This window comes from Phoxinus phoxinus (genome assembly GCF_949152265.1).
Source record: "Phoxinus phoxinus genome assembly, chromosome: 6".
In the NCBI taxonomy this organism is placed as follows: domain Eukaryota; kingdom Metazoa; phylum Chordata; class Actinopteri; order Cypriniformes; family Leuciscidae; genus Phoxinus; species Phoxinus phoxinus.
In genome coordinates this window covers 15,289,200-15,303,394 of record NC_136881.1, presented here as the reverse complement: position 1 = coordinate 15,303,394, position 14,195 = coordinate 15,289,200, and the positions used below count along the sequence as shown (strand labels likewise).

Here is a 14,195-nt window from a genome sequence, read left to right as displayed (position 1 = left end):
ATTAAAAAGAAATTAGATATTGGATGATTACACTTGGAATCTCGTTTCTCTTATTTCTCTCCCCAAATAACTTTTCTCCATTTTTCGCAATTTCTTAACACTATAAACATCCTATACTAAGTTTGTAAATAACAACAGGATGAGATATCAAGTTTAATACTTAGGGTTGTGTATATATCTCTAGCAACAGAGATGCTTGCCTTAGCAATAGAACAAAAGTGGACTCTGTTTACTGGAATACATGCAAAAAAGCACACTAAAACAATATAACAGTGTGCGCTGTGAAAGAAATGGCTCTTTGATGGGGGCATATAGCGCAGGCCCCTGAGGAAAGGGAAAAAAAATAGAACACAGCTCTCCAATCTAACAATTAACACAATTAAATATCATTCATGACTTGTAGAAGGATAATTGCGCACACACACACACACACACACACACACACACAAAAGTATTCTTTCTTTCTCTCTGTCATATGCCCTTTCCACATCTCTGACCTTCTCCATGCCTCCAGCCCCTCTCAGAAAGAACTGCCACTCCTGCTGGGAGATCTCTCCCCTCTGCAACATGATCTCCACACACAGCATGAAGCTGTAGATGGCCTTGTGTTGCTCAAAAAGGCCACGGGACACGTTCGTATAGGCACTTAGCAGAGTCTGATCCAACAGGATCTGTAGTCTCACACTCAAATCTCTGTGCTTCTCTGCTGACTCAATAGTATTGTTGAACAACTGTGAAGAAATTTTCAGGGAATGCGTGACATGTCAAAATGTATACCTCAATTGCATTGGAAGTCACTTTGGATGATACAGATATATATCCATATATATATATATATACAAACACACATACTACTGTTCAAAAATGTATCAAATAAGACAGTAAAGACATTTATGATTGCAAAAGATATCTATTTTAAATAAATTGTTATTTAGAACTTTCTATTCATCAAAGAAACCTGAAAAAGATGTTTCCACAAAAATATTAAACACCAAAACTGTTCCCTTTCAAAGTGAAACTCAACACTGCATCTTGGATGCACGCTATGGGGAACGGCATCGTTGTAACCGGTGTCTGAGACACGTGTATACACACGACAATTTCCTTGGACGACGACAGTCCATGATGTCGACGACAGTCTATGAGCGTCCGTGCCTATAAGAGAGTGCCTGCAATAGATGTCAACAACTGTTTTTGTCTTCAAGATATGCTTGTTTGTATGCGCATGTAAAACAAACGCTACCGGTGGAGTGCATTTGACTCCTCGAGGAAGCAGGATGTGCTCATTTGGATGCATTCGCGAGACTGACTGAAAGAGACTGGTAAGAAGCATAGACAGTATATAAACTGGACACAGCGACCCCATAGGTTTCAACGGAGAGAAATGAAGTCAATTAGAAGCACTCACTTCCTGATCGCCAGGCGAACTGCGCAGGCTCAAACTGAGCTTGACGACGTAGATGTGACGTGAGCAACCTGTAGGTCTTCTAGTAGCTGTGCCGAGAGAAATCTGAATCATTCCCTTCCGAATCTCGCAGAGACGGAGAGCGTGGGCATTAGCTGTCCATGAGCTAGCAACGGGAGCAACTTCATCACTCTCTATGGGCTTCTCCCTTGACTTTATGCCTCCACGTCCTCCCGATTGCTTGCGAGCTTCTCTGCCTGTCCATACGGTAATTTTTGGACTTGTGCGACAGAGTCGCGCGGGTATGACGCAATCGTTAGCCTATTTTTACTAAAACTGCTTCTACGGGACCATAACGTAAGATACAAGGTAATGGAGCCTTTTATACATTTTCGTGTTTCTTTAGAAATAAACAATGGACAAACGGTGTCTTTAAACGCCTCAGATGTAAAGTTATTCGCTGTCAAAGTGACGCCAAAATGAATGGGAGTCAATGGAATGCTAACAGCAGGTGGGGGTCCGCTAGCCAATGGCGGCGCCCAGGTCGGCTTCAATGTCTTTCGGAACACTGCCCCCCTGGTAAGAAGCTTTGTTTTTCCTTGATTTTCACCTGAGGGATAATAGTCAGCATTTGCACAAGCACGTTTTGGCTCTCGTGGGAGTTGTAGGCACTCATAGCAATGCATTTGTGGTAGCAGACTGTGGTGATAAGAATCTGGCTCTCAAGTGAGTTGAATGATGTGGTTGCGGTGAGAAGCTCCACCTAAGCTTGACTCTCTCTTGAGGGATGAAAGTTGACCAACTAGGTGGCCACTGAATCTGCGCCAGTCATGTTTATTTCTCAATTCTTTCTCAAGGCTCAATTCTTGCGCCACTCCTATTCAACCTGTACATGCTCCCAATGAGCCAAATAATGAGAAAGAACCAAATCTCTTACCACAGCTATGCAGACGACACACAGATCTACTTAGCCCTATCGCCTAACGATTACAGCCCCATTGACTCCCTGTTTCAATGCATTGATGAAGTCAACAGTTGGATGTGCCAAAACTTTCTTCAGTTAAACAAAGACAAAACTGAAGTCATTGCGTTTGGAAACAAAGATGAAGTTCTCAAGGTGAATGCATATATTCACTCTAGAGGTCAAACTACTAAAAATCAAGTCAGGAATCTTGGTGTGTCTCTAGAGTCAGACCTTAGTAGTCCTGTCAAAGCAATAACTAAATCAGCATACTATCATGTGAAAAATATTGCAATAATTAGATGCCTTGTTTCCAGTCAAGACTTAGAGAAACTTGTGCATGCTTTCATCACCAGCAGGGTGGATTATTGTAATGGACTCCTCACTGGCCTTCCCAAAAAGACCATAAGACAGTTGCAGCTCATACAGAACGCTGCTGCCAGGATCCTGAGCAGAACCAGAAAATATGAACACATCACACCAGTCCTCCGGTCTTTACACTGGCTCCCAGTTACATATAGGATTGATTTTAAAGTATTATTACTGGAATATAAATCAATTAATGGCCTAGGACCTAAATACATTGCAGATATTCTCACTGAATATAAACTCAACAGATCACTCAGATCATTAGGATCACATCAACTAGAAATACCAAGGGTTCACTCAAAGCAAGGAGAGTCTGCTTTTAGCTATTATGCCAGCCACAGCTGGAACCAGCTACCAGAAGAGATCAGGTGTGCTCCTACAGTAGCCACATTCAAATCCAGACTCAAAACACATCTGTTTAGCTTTGCATGTACTGAATGAGCACTGTGCCACTGTTCGTCCGACTGTTTGTACTGTATTTTACTTTATTTTTTATTCTAAACTGTTTTAATTATTCTTATTTCTTTTGATTATTTTAATTTCCTCTATGTAAAGCACTTTGAATTACCATTGTGTATGAAATGTGCTATATAAATAAACTTGCCTTGCCTTGCCTTACTATTTCAGGATCCACTATCTGATAGATCTGGCACAGGGCTTGAGAATAGACTTGTGAATTTCTTGTTGCTCTACTAGGGCTAGTGCTAATCTAAATTAGCACTGGGCATAGCAGGTCCTAGATGAGAGTGTCAGAGGGTTAAGCTGCCTCCACCGAGAGGGATCTTTAAGTAGGATGGCTCCTCTCGTAGCTAGCGTTTACCAGGCTCCCATTGGCAAGCTGTTCTTCAGGGTTGAGTGTAGAGTAGAACCCTCCTACTGCTGGAACCTCAACTGGTCATTTAGAATCTAACAAGTAGAGGTTAAATTTCCTTTTAACAGCTCTTCTTAGTATCAGGCACCTTTGTTGGGTGCTGGGAGTCTTGGGACCCTTGGCAGGTGTGAGTGTAGAGTAGAACCCTCCCCTACTGTCTGGGTTTTAAAGTAGGGTCATCCACTCTCTGTTTAAACCTCAACCGGTCCTGTAGAACCTAACAAGTAGAGGTTAAATTGCCTTTTAGCAGCTCTTCTTGTTATCAGGCACATTTGTCAGGTGCTGGGAGCCTAGGGACCCTGGACAAGTCCTACTGTGTGGGTTTTGAAGTAGGGTCTTCCATTCCCTGTTGGAGCCTAAACCGATCCCTTAGAACCTGGCAAGTAGAGGTTAATTTGCCTTCTGGCAGCTCTTCTTGTTATCAGGCACATTTGTCAGGTGATGGGAGTCTTGGGGTCCTGTACTAGTCAAGGCAGGGTGTGAGCGCTGTCTTCCGATTGTTCTGGGGTAGTAGAGTTGAAGCTCCATTGAGGCCAATGAAATTGTCGTGTGTCTACACGTGCTTCAGACATCGGTCACATTGATGCTGTTCCCCACAGCGTCGATCTAATATGCAGTGTCTCATTACCCTTCTCAGAGAACCATGGTTACATTCGTAACATGAAACGTTTTCAACAGAACAATAATAAAAAATCAGCATATTAGAATGATTTCTAAAGGATCATGTGACACTGAAGACTGAAATAATGGCTGCTAAAAGATAAATTGACAATGTAATAAATTACATTTTAAAAATAGAAAAGAGTTATTTTTAAATTGTAATGATATTTTACAATATTACTAGTTCGCGTTTTACTGTATTTCTGATCAAATAAATTCAGCCTTGGTGAGCATAAGAGACATAAAGAGAGAATTTAAAAAATCTTACCGACCCCCAAACCGGTAGTATAAAATAAAAAAATATTATTTTTGATATATTACATCCTGAAAAAAATATTATAGAATGATTACTCTAAAAGGAAATTACCTGTTTAAAGTACTTTAGGGAGAATTGGTACATGGGGTCAATCTCAGACAGGCTGGCAATGACAAAGTACATGATGGAGCCACGTGTGGCAACAGGGCGATATTTCTCTCTGGCTGCATTGATCATCTCCTCTGTCGTCTCCGCCTCCAACAGCCGAGACTTAATGGCCTGAGATGTCACCTGTACAAGAGAAAAGAGGATAAATTGTGAGCTGATCTGCTTTACGTCAAGTATAAGTGTTATATTCCAAACAGAGACAAATGTAATGACTTGAAAGCTTGATGTGTTTATAAAGAGCTCTTAAAATGCAAGAGGAGCTGTAAAACCGTCCACATTGACAGCATTATAAGTGTCGTAGAGATACATGAGACTGTAGCAAAGGTGTCAGAGGGAGAAGTTTTTGTCTTTAAGACAGACATTTCGTTCATTGCCGGGCCTGCCGGCCCAATCAATCTATCTATCTATCTATCTATCTATCTATCTATCTATCTATCTATCTATCTATCTATCTATCTATCTATCTATCTATCTATCTATCTATCTATCTATCTATCTATCTATCTATCTATCTATCTATCTATCTACCTATCTATCTATCTATCTATCTATCTATCTATCTATCTATCTATCTATCTATCTATCTATCCCTCCCTCCCATTCAGGCCTTCATAACTCTCTGTGGGTGTCGGAAGAGTGACAGGCAGTGACGTGCTTGCGCATAGGTGGCAGTGGCACAAACATACTATTTTGAGGGAATTTGCTAAAAATGAAGTGTGCTAAAACAAATCCACAGAAGAAAAGCTATGGATTAAAGTATGTGTCAGCACTCATTCCCAAATAAACACGTAATCGCTATCAAATGAGGCTATTTTCTATTTAGTTGAGTGTGGCATTAGAAATTATTTTAAAGTAAACATCTCCTTTTTATATTAAGCATTTATTAGCATAGTGGTGGTGGTGGGGGGGGGGGGATTTAATAACAATTATTAAATAAACAGTGGCAAAAGATTTTAGACACTAAAATGTCTTTGATATGTCAATGTTGCCTTGGTGAGCATAAGATAAATAAAACAATTCCAACCCCAAACCTTTGAACTGTAGTTTAATAAGTCAGTTAAGAGTAACCAGTTTAAATTCCATAACCGGCTTTACTACATAATCATTGACCTGCTTTTGTCTACTACTCTGCCCTTTTGTCTATTTCATTTCCTCTCTTTAAATCTTTAAATTTCTGACCCCAAACCACTGACCTTTGACTCTTGTAAAGTTTTTATAAGATCCACATTGTCGAGGATGTTGCCCTCAGAGGTGAAGAGCAGTTTAAGGATTCGGTCCTCAATAGCTTTCAGCTGGTTCCGGTCTGTATTGATGCGAACTATCAGCTGGCTTCTCTGTTCTTCCAAGTCAGGACGCTCCAGACGGACTACATCACTGGGCACAGACAGAAATAAATGATCACAACAAAGTCAACCAATATTTTACATAGTGAGCATTGGAAAGAGAATAATAAAGTTAATCAACATCAAATAATATTTTTTATTAGACAGCTTATGTCATGAATTACAAATGCACCCAATGCAGTTGTAAATGTTAACGTGTCTTGGTTGGTCAGTTTTGACTGGAACACCTAAGATGAAGGTGAAAAGAGGCCAAAGTGAATTTCTATTTAACTCTAATACTTTGAGCTAGTTAGCCTCTTATGCTACTATATTATTCTATCGCTTCTTGCTTTTAGCAAAAAGAAAAAAAACACTAATTCAGTCTTTTAGGTGAATATTTAGACCTTTGGAGGATTCAAATTTAGGATTTATTTATTAAATTTATTACGTTTTTCTATATAGCAAAAAAAAAGTTTCTCCTAAAGTGTCCTGGGTGTTGATTTTGAATCTGAATAGTAAAAGCAGGGGATTACCTGAGGATTTGATCTTCCAGTCCAGACTTGGTAACAGTGAAGTTTATGATAGTCACTTTGATGCACACCTGACATAGAAAATTGGTTACAAAACAATTATGAATGTGTAGCTTAAAGGGGTCATATCCTAACTTGTACATTCTCAACATTAATTGAAAACAAGCTACATAAAAAAAAACTTTCTAATTTAGATGTTGAAAAAATGTAATTGAATAAATAGCACAATCTAAACATGTATTCTTTAGGGGCATGTAAATAATGATTGACACTATCTGCTAAATGAATCCCCCAAGAGATGCTGCTATTGTCCCTTTCCTCTCTAAAAATTCTCTGGAGGCACACTTTGATTGGCCCTGTGTGTTTTGTATTTGCTGTCTGTCTGTGAGAATGTTTCTTTAGTCCAGACTGGTCTGTCAGCATAGCTCATCTCCCTTATTTAAGCTGAGATGACAGGTCTGTCCTGTCTCTAATGCTGGAGCTTACAACGGCACAGCCCCGTTTGACAGGCAACCATATCTGGTGGTGTGCTCTCTGCCTGCTGCAAGCGCTGTTGCCCGTGGTCCTGTCTGTTATGATTGCTAGGGCATTGTATCTTGGCAGGTGGGCGCTGATCCGCATCCACCCCAGAATTATACAGCGAGAGATGATATGGCATGGAGCCAGAGAGGGATTGGTGCACAAGGTGGTGGCAGAACAGATATGTGATGGGCTGGTGCCAGCCATGTCCACTTTGCTACAGTGCCAAATCCAGTTGACCTTAAACAGGTGTCAACCTCGACCCCAGAGACCCCTTTCTAACCCCCCCCCCCCCCCCCCCCTAAAAATAAAAATTGTGTTTCTTGTAAATATAATTGTATGTATTTCCTAACACACACACACACACACACACACACACACACACACACACACACACACACACACACACACCTCAGGAAGATAGTGGGGATTGGCCATTTTGGTGGTCATGTAGAAACGGAAATTTTTATCATAGTCTATGTCAGAATCTCCCAGTCGGATCAATGTTCTGCCACCTAACACAAACGTCTGCTTCAGAAGAATGGGTTCCAGAGCAGGGTCTAGAGTTTCTTTTAGCTGCAAACACACACACACAGACATGAGTGAAATGCATAATAGTTCATCATTTTGCAGTTATGATTAATATCATTCAGCATTAATTTTCATTTTCATGTTAGATTTCTTTTTGGTACAAAATGGCCAAAATAGGGGGAAACCATACGTTTCAGTTGTCAGAAGTAATAAACAAAGATGACTGAAACTAGATTCATCAGATAAATCACATCTGGCAAGAGTCAGAACTAATAAACACACTACAGAATCACTCATTTAAGACTGAATTAAACCATTCAATGCCAATCAAATCAGTTTGGAAGTGTTATCAGTTCCTCATAATTGTAATTTTTAAAATGTTTATTAGCTTTTTTTCAGTAGTGAATTTGTATTTAAATTTGACTAAAAAGTGTCGGAGGTGAAATAAGGGTTACCTCCTCCAGAAGTACAGGCATGCCCAGCCGGATGGAGTTCTCAAGTGTTCGGAGGAAGCCTGCGTCAGTTAGCTTGATCACCTTTAGACCGTTCTTTGCCTCTTTAGATCGTATCCAACGGTTTGCCTAGACACAAAATGAAAAAATTGAAAATGTAGGTTATAAAGGTTGTAAAATGTTATATAGTCTGACTCCCCAAAAACTTAATAAATTTATGCCAGATCATAATAATATGTTAAAAAAATAATGGCAAATTATTTAAGAATTTATTTTTCTTATTTTTTTTTTCTTCATTATGACATTAAGACAGTTGTATGCCCCAAAATATTAAATATCAAAATAAAATTTCAAAATAAGAAAATAGCAACAAGCTCATTCAAGAATAGGTATATGCATTGTATGAATTAATTACATTGTTCATGTATTTTAAATAAAATAAAGGTAATTAAAATAAAACATAATCTATTAATTTAAATAATTTAATAGATAGCTTCACATCATTGAAAATAATATAAAGATGATGACATAAAGCGATATGACATAAAATAATTTTTTTAATCACCATGTGTGTGTACGTATGTGTGTGCATGAGTATATTTGTGTGCACGTGTGACAGAAAGACAAACAGAGAGAAAAAAAAGAGATCTAAAAAGAAAACTATCTTTATCAGATGGAAAGGACGTGACAGTTGACCCTTTGTAAAAATCTGCCGCAAGTAGATTCTGCTGAAATGAAGAAAGTAATGAACTACTATATAGAAGTGTGTATGTGGAATCTAAGCATCATGCCATCAGTGCCACTAAGCAGAGTGGAGCTGAGTTGAGTGTAGAGTGTTTGTGTCATGGTATTTGTGTGTATATAAATGCGAGACAGACTGATGTTTGAATGTCTGTTTCAGTCTCTTCAGAAGACAGATTCTCCCAAGAGAGACAGCCGGATGGAGAGAGAGCAAAACACAGACGACAAGAAAGAGCAGAGAAAAAAAGGAGAACGACAGCCAAGTGTGCTGAAACCGGAGGACAGTAATGAAAATGGAGAGGGTGGAATGGGAGAAAGATATTTGTATGGTAATGCAGAGAGTCTGGTTGTTTTCCTATTTGGATTTTGAAGGCTGTACTTCGTACCAGTTTGACAACATCTCCAACCAATTGAACAACACTCAGTTATTAAAGATGTCCTTCACCTGACGCGTTCATTTATGTCACAGAGAGGGTATGAAATGCAAAATGGGAATCCAATGGGAATAGATCTATTGAGGTGTCAAGAATTATTCCGCAAGCATCTTTCAACAAGTCAGTGTAAGTTTAGCACCATACTTCCAAGACTTTCATGGAATAGATTGAAAATATGGATACAGCTAGACTAAACTCTTTACATTCACAGTACACCATTTCAAATTACCTGTCTGTGCTACACTGATCCAATCATCAATGTCTTTCATTTGACTCATAATGCATGTAGTGCATATACTGTGAAGTTTTAAAAGTCAGTTTAAACACACTACTGTTATACACTGATGTTTGGGATCAGTAAAATTTTTCAGAATTAATACTTTTATTCAGCAAGGATGCAAGTGACAGTAAAGATATAATGATACAAATAATTTCTGTTGTTATTTGAAATGTTCAAATGTTACTTGAGCACCAAATCAGCATATTCGGACAAATTCTTAGGGATCATGTGACTGGAGAAATGGCTACTGAAAATTCAGCTTTGCAATCACAGAAATAAATACATGAAAAAAGAAAACAGTTATATTAAATTAAAAATGCATTTATGTGATCAAAATACAGTAATGTTGTCTTCTTTCAAATCAGTAAAAAATTCTTACCGACCCCAAACTTTAAATTTCCCAAAGTTAAAATACTTTACCTATCCAATCTATTATGTAGAGGTTGATGTGCTTAATATGCTGAGGTTTCGGCAGGTTTTATGAAGGTAAATTTAAGACTTTTAAAATAACTTTTTAAGACCAAGTAAAGAAAATTTAAGGAATAAATGAATGGGAAAACAATATGTCAATATGTTCTCTAAATGTACATGTCTAGGGAGAAACACAATGAGTTGTATTAGCAAAACTTTAGAGCTTGACAATACAACTTAAAACAAATATCCATTACTTTTTAATTAATTTTACAAAAACAAGACCTTAATTTCTGTAAGAGCAAAGTTTGACTTTTTAAGACCTGCAGAAACCCTGATTTATGGGTTAATTTCCCCAAAAAGTGTAAACAGTGTGAGTTTAGGGTGGTCTATTTGATAGCAGACAGAAGGAGCATTCTGAAAACTTATGAACACAGACATTTTTGCAAATCCATTTGATGATGCTAATGCTGCAGAAATGTACATACTGTACTTCACCTGTAAGAATAAATTAATATGAAACAAAATAAGCATGAATATAAAATAAGACAGAAAGAAACATTATCTGTACATGCACAAATATAAACATACAAATAAAGTATATACACTTTAAACTGCAAATCTATAGGGTGTCTACTTGAAATAATGCAAATTACCAATGTGCAAAGCCTTTTCAATTACATTAGAAAAACGTGGTAGTGTTTGATGTAGGATGGTTAAATGTGCAAAAGATATGCATAGTAATTGTAGTATAGTAATGAAATGTACTGTAGAGTATGGTGTCATGTGAGAGTTTATGGTATCAAGCAGTCCCTTGGCAGTGTCCTCATTAAGAATTCAGAGTGCTTGAGGGAAGTAGCTCCTCCTGAGCCTATCCATGCGGGTCATGAGACAGCAGTAGCATTTACTTGGCCACAGCAGTGGGGAAAGTCTGTGGTTGGGCTATCATAAATGTTGATGTCACCATCAAGTTTGCATGGGGTAAACTATAATGATCATCCTGAAACAGTGTGTGGCAGCTGTTTTGCCTGCCAGAAAAATAACTTAACTTCCTTTCGACCTAAAAATAAGCTGCTTTTGAATACACTGATCCTTCTTAATCCTTTCATGAAGAGTTTTAATGTGTATGTGACGTACTGTAGTCTAGAAACTATACTGTTTTGTACCATTTAAAATGACTATAAATGCCATTATTAAATTAGAATTTGTTCTTGCTAATAAATTAACAAGGTACTGTATTGGAACACAGAGCACTGATGGAAGGTTTGGAAATGTTAGAGGTCACCTGATCTTGAGGGTCAATCATGAGTGGCCAGCGGCGTCCCCGCATCACAAGTATTCCATTCTCTGTGGAGACATTATCCCGTGGCAACCCTTCGGCATTCCACTGTCGGATCTCGTAGGGATCTCCTAGAATGCTGATAAGACTAAAGGTGTCACTGATAGGAATCCCTAACTGTTGACAGCGTGTGATCCAGTGATCTATAAGCTACAGGAAAAAGAAAAATGTTTATTAAACACATGCGTATTTCCCAGAAACAATTGTTAGTGTTCAGTAAGCTGAAGGGGAAATTGTGTTTTAATGTGTCATAGTTTGGTATGGTGGGCGACTGACATAAGTCAGGAGAAAGAAGATACGACAGGTTTGACTTTAAAGACAATCTAGAAAATCTTATATTCTCAGTGGCATTACATAATCAAGATATGTTATGGAGTAAAAAAAGGTTGTGATCTAATATACTACCAATTGTCTGTAATGGGAGGTGAAGGCTCCATAATAAGCCACACAAGCTGCAGCGATGAACACATTTCCAATGACGTTGTGGATCTCCTGCTCAAACAGAGTAATGCATTCCTGCCATCGCACCTGTTCGTCTCCCAGAGCAGATGTTAACTTTCCCGACCGACCCAGGCGTGCTTCAGTCAGAGCCCTGGTTTTAGCTACAACCCACATACAAACACGCATTAACATACACACAAATTCATATAGACACAAGAAAATGGAAAGCAACCTGTCCTGTGTGGCACCTTAAAAATAAAAATACTTATTACACATGCACAAAATTCCACTATTACTGGACCCACAGCATATATAAAGCACTGCATTGATGACGTATTTTTGTAGGTTAACTCAGAAGTCAGAATCACCCTGGTTCCCTTGACAAAAACCCCATAGGACTGGATTTTGGATTATTGCAGAAAATAACAACTCTTGAATTTTGAAGCCCAAATACAATCGGCAGAAGCAAAAAGCTAAATATAGGCTGTAAAGGAACTACACCATGGTCATATGACTTCACCATCACTTCTAAAAAATCTTTAAATTTTTATTTAAAAAAATAGTTAGTTTGCAAGAGCGCGATTATAAACATAACATGGCTGTGAAAGCGGACTAGTGAGTAGATGAGTTTTCCTGTTTGCTGTGATGTTGCTTTATGTCTCCAACAACAAACTCCCTTAGTCCGATTTAGCCACTTATCAATTGTCTTTTTAAAGACAAGTAAAAAGCTTTAAAAAAATCACAAGGGAGTATAACTAATGTATTTTATGTGATAAAATTAAATGTGAAAATATCTTAAACTTGTCTTTAACTACAGACCGTATTTCCGGCATTTTACTAAAAAACCCATCGATGGGACCGAAAGTGCTAAAATGGTAGCTAGTTTTGGGCAAAAAAAAGCCTTATTTCAATTTTGATTCTATTATTGTTTTTTTCTAAATCCCTTTATTTGCCCCCAACACAATTTCTTGCTTTCTGTCATTTAGTGCCCTCAGTGACACATTTGACTAATTTAAATAATTATAAAGCTGTGAAAGCTTATACACTATCTGTCTCTTCATCTCTCGTTTTCTCTCACCTAGCGTCTCTTTTTCAGCCACGCTGGACTCAAACTGCTCCTGCAAAACTTTGATTTGGTCCTCCACATCTTGTAGTTTCTCTTGCTTTTCTTTCAAGGTGGACATTGTTGTGTCCAACTCGGCCTGATAAAAACTAATCAGATTAATAATCACAGCAAACAATACACTGTGAAAATCATAATGGAATAATGTAAATGATACTCATAATGCATTAATTAACCCTGTATCTTTATCATGTTCTCATTTAACTCACCTGAGCAGTAGCCAGTTTTTCACGTTTGGGTCCAACCTCCTTCACAACTCTTGAGTACAGATCCATGGCTCTCACCCACATACACATGGACTTGCAGGCCTTGGACACTTTTTCCACCTTTTCAGGTACAAAGTCTGGATTGTTAATGTATTTCTGTAGCTTCTGAATAATCTGAGGTTTGATATTGTCCTTTTCATAGTCCATCAGCTTTTTCAGGAAGTTGCCGTCACCCAGGACCTGCTTTGCACTGGCCCAGTCTGGCCTAGTTGGAGGGAAACAAGAAAATAAAGGGAAATTAACTAAATCAATTGGTTTCTTTGACTCAAAGCATGTATAGCCAGTTTGTCACGATGAAATGTAGAATTAGGTAGCTAGGAAATAGAATCTATTTTACCTAAATAAAAATTGAGATACTGAGATTCAGAAAACTGCCTTATTTGTAATAACTGAATAAAATGATGAATGTCCTGTTTCATGAAGAAAGGTAAAGTGGATGTACAGTAAAGTGTTCAAATCCTACAAGACTTAAGTGTATTTTGTTCTTTTCTTTTGACAAATGATTATGACCGGTATATCTGAATGTTCAACATATTACAACACCCCCACATCCATTCCACCAACCCTTAATTACATTATTAGATTTAACACCAGCTGGATGAGTACGCAGCTGGAAATATAAAACAAAGGCGATTAGAATAGCAGTTGATTTAATAGCAGGTGATTTCCAGCCGCACCAAAGCAAATCACATGAAATTAATTCATAAATATTTAACACCTGAAAATCAGGCAATATAGAGAGAGTAAGGTGTCTAATTATGTACTGGAGTTAATATTTTAAATCTAATCTAGAGCAATTAAAAGTCTCATATTAATCAGCAAATGAACTGCACACTGTTTTGTAACTAATAGTGTAAGTAATAGAAGTAATTACGGAATGCTTTTCGCAACACATTTTAGTCCCATGAAGTTAAATATCTCCAAGTGAAACAGGATATTTAATGCAAGTGGAGTTGAGTCAAGTATGGCCTGATTTTATCCATTGTAAATTAAATGTATCATGAAAAGTGGTCTATATGACAGGTGGTTGAAAGTGAGGGGTTGAAAATTATTGATGAATAATTCACATTAAGACCAGGAACATGTATTACGAAAGTAAATGGGGTCAATTTTGAT

General features: G+C 37.9%; 1 protein-coding gene across 1 annotated transcript in view; it reads right to left on the bottom strand.

The window, feature by feature from the left end:
* dnah6 (dynein, axonemal, heavy chain 6) overlaps positions 1-14,195 on the bottom strand; it is an 83,020-nt gene that overhangs the window by 28,626 nt on the left and 40,199 nt on the right. Inside the window, exons 54-63 of the mRNA XM_079616837.1 lie at positions 13,023-13,284; positions 12,769-12,892; positions 11,655-11,851; positions 11,196-11,399; positions 8,048-8,173; positions 7,473-7,637; positions 6,546-6,613; positions 5,884-6,064; positions 4,634-4,813; positions 498-731 (exon numbers count right to left, since the gene is read on the bottom strand). Of these exons, the coding sequence (XP_079472963.1) occupies positions 498-731; positions 4,634-4,813; positions 5,884-6,064; positions 6,546-6,613; positions 7,473-7,637; positions 8,048-8,173; positions 11,196-11,399; positions 11,655-11,851; positions 12,769-12,892; positions 13,023-13,284 (1,741 nt within the window). The remainder of the gene's footprint in view (positions 1-497; positions 732-4,633; positions 4,814-5,883; positions 6,065-6,545; positions 6,614-7,472; positions 7,638-8,047; positions 8,174-11,195; positions 11,400-11,654; positions 11,852-12,768; positions 12,893-13,022; positions 13,285-14,195) is intronic.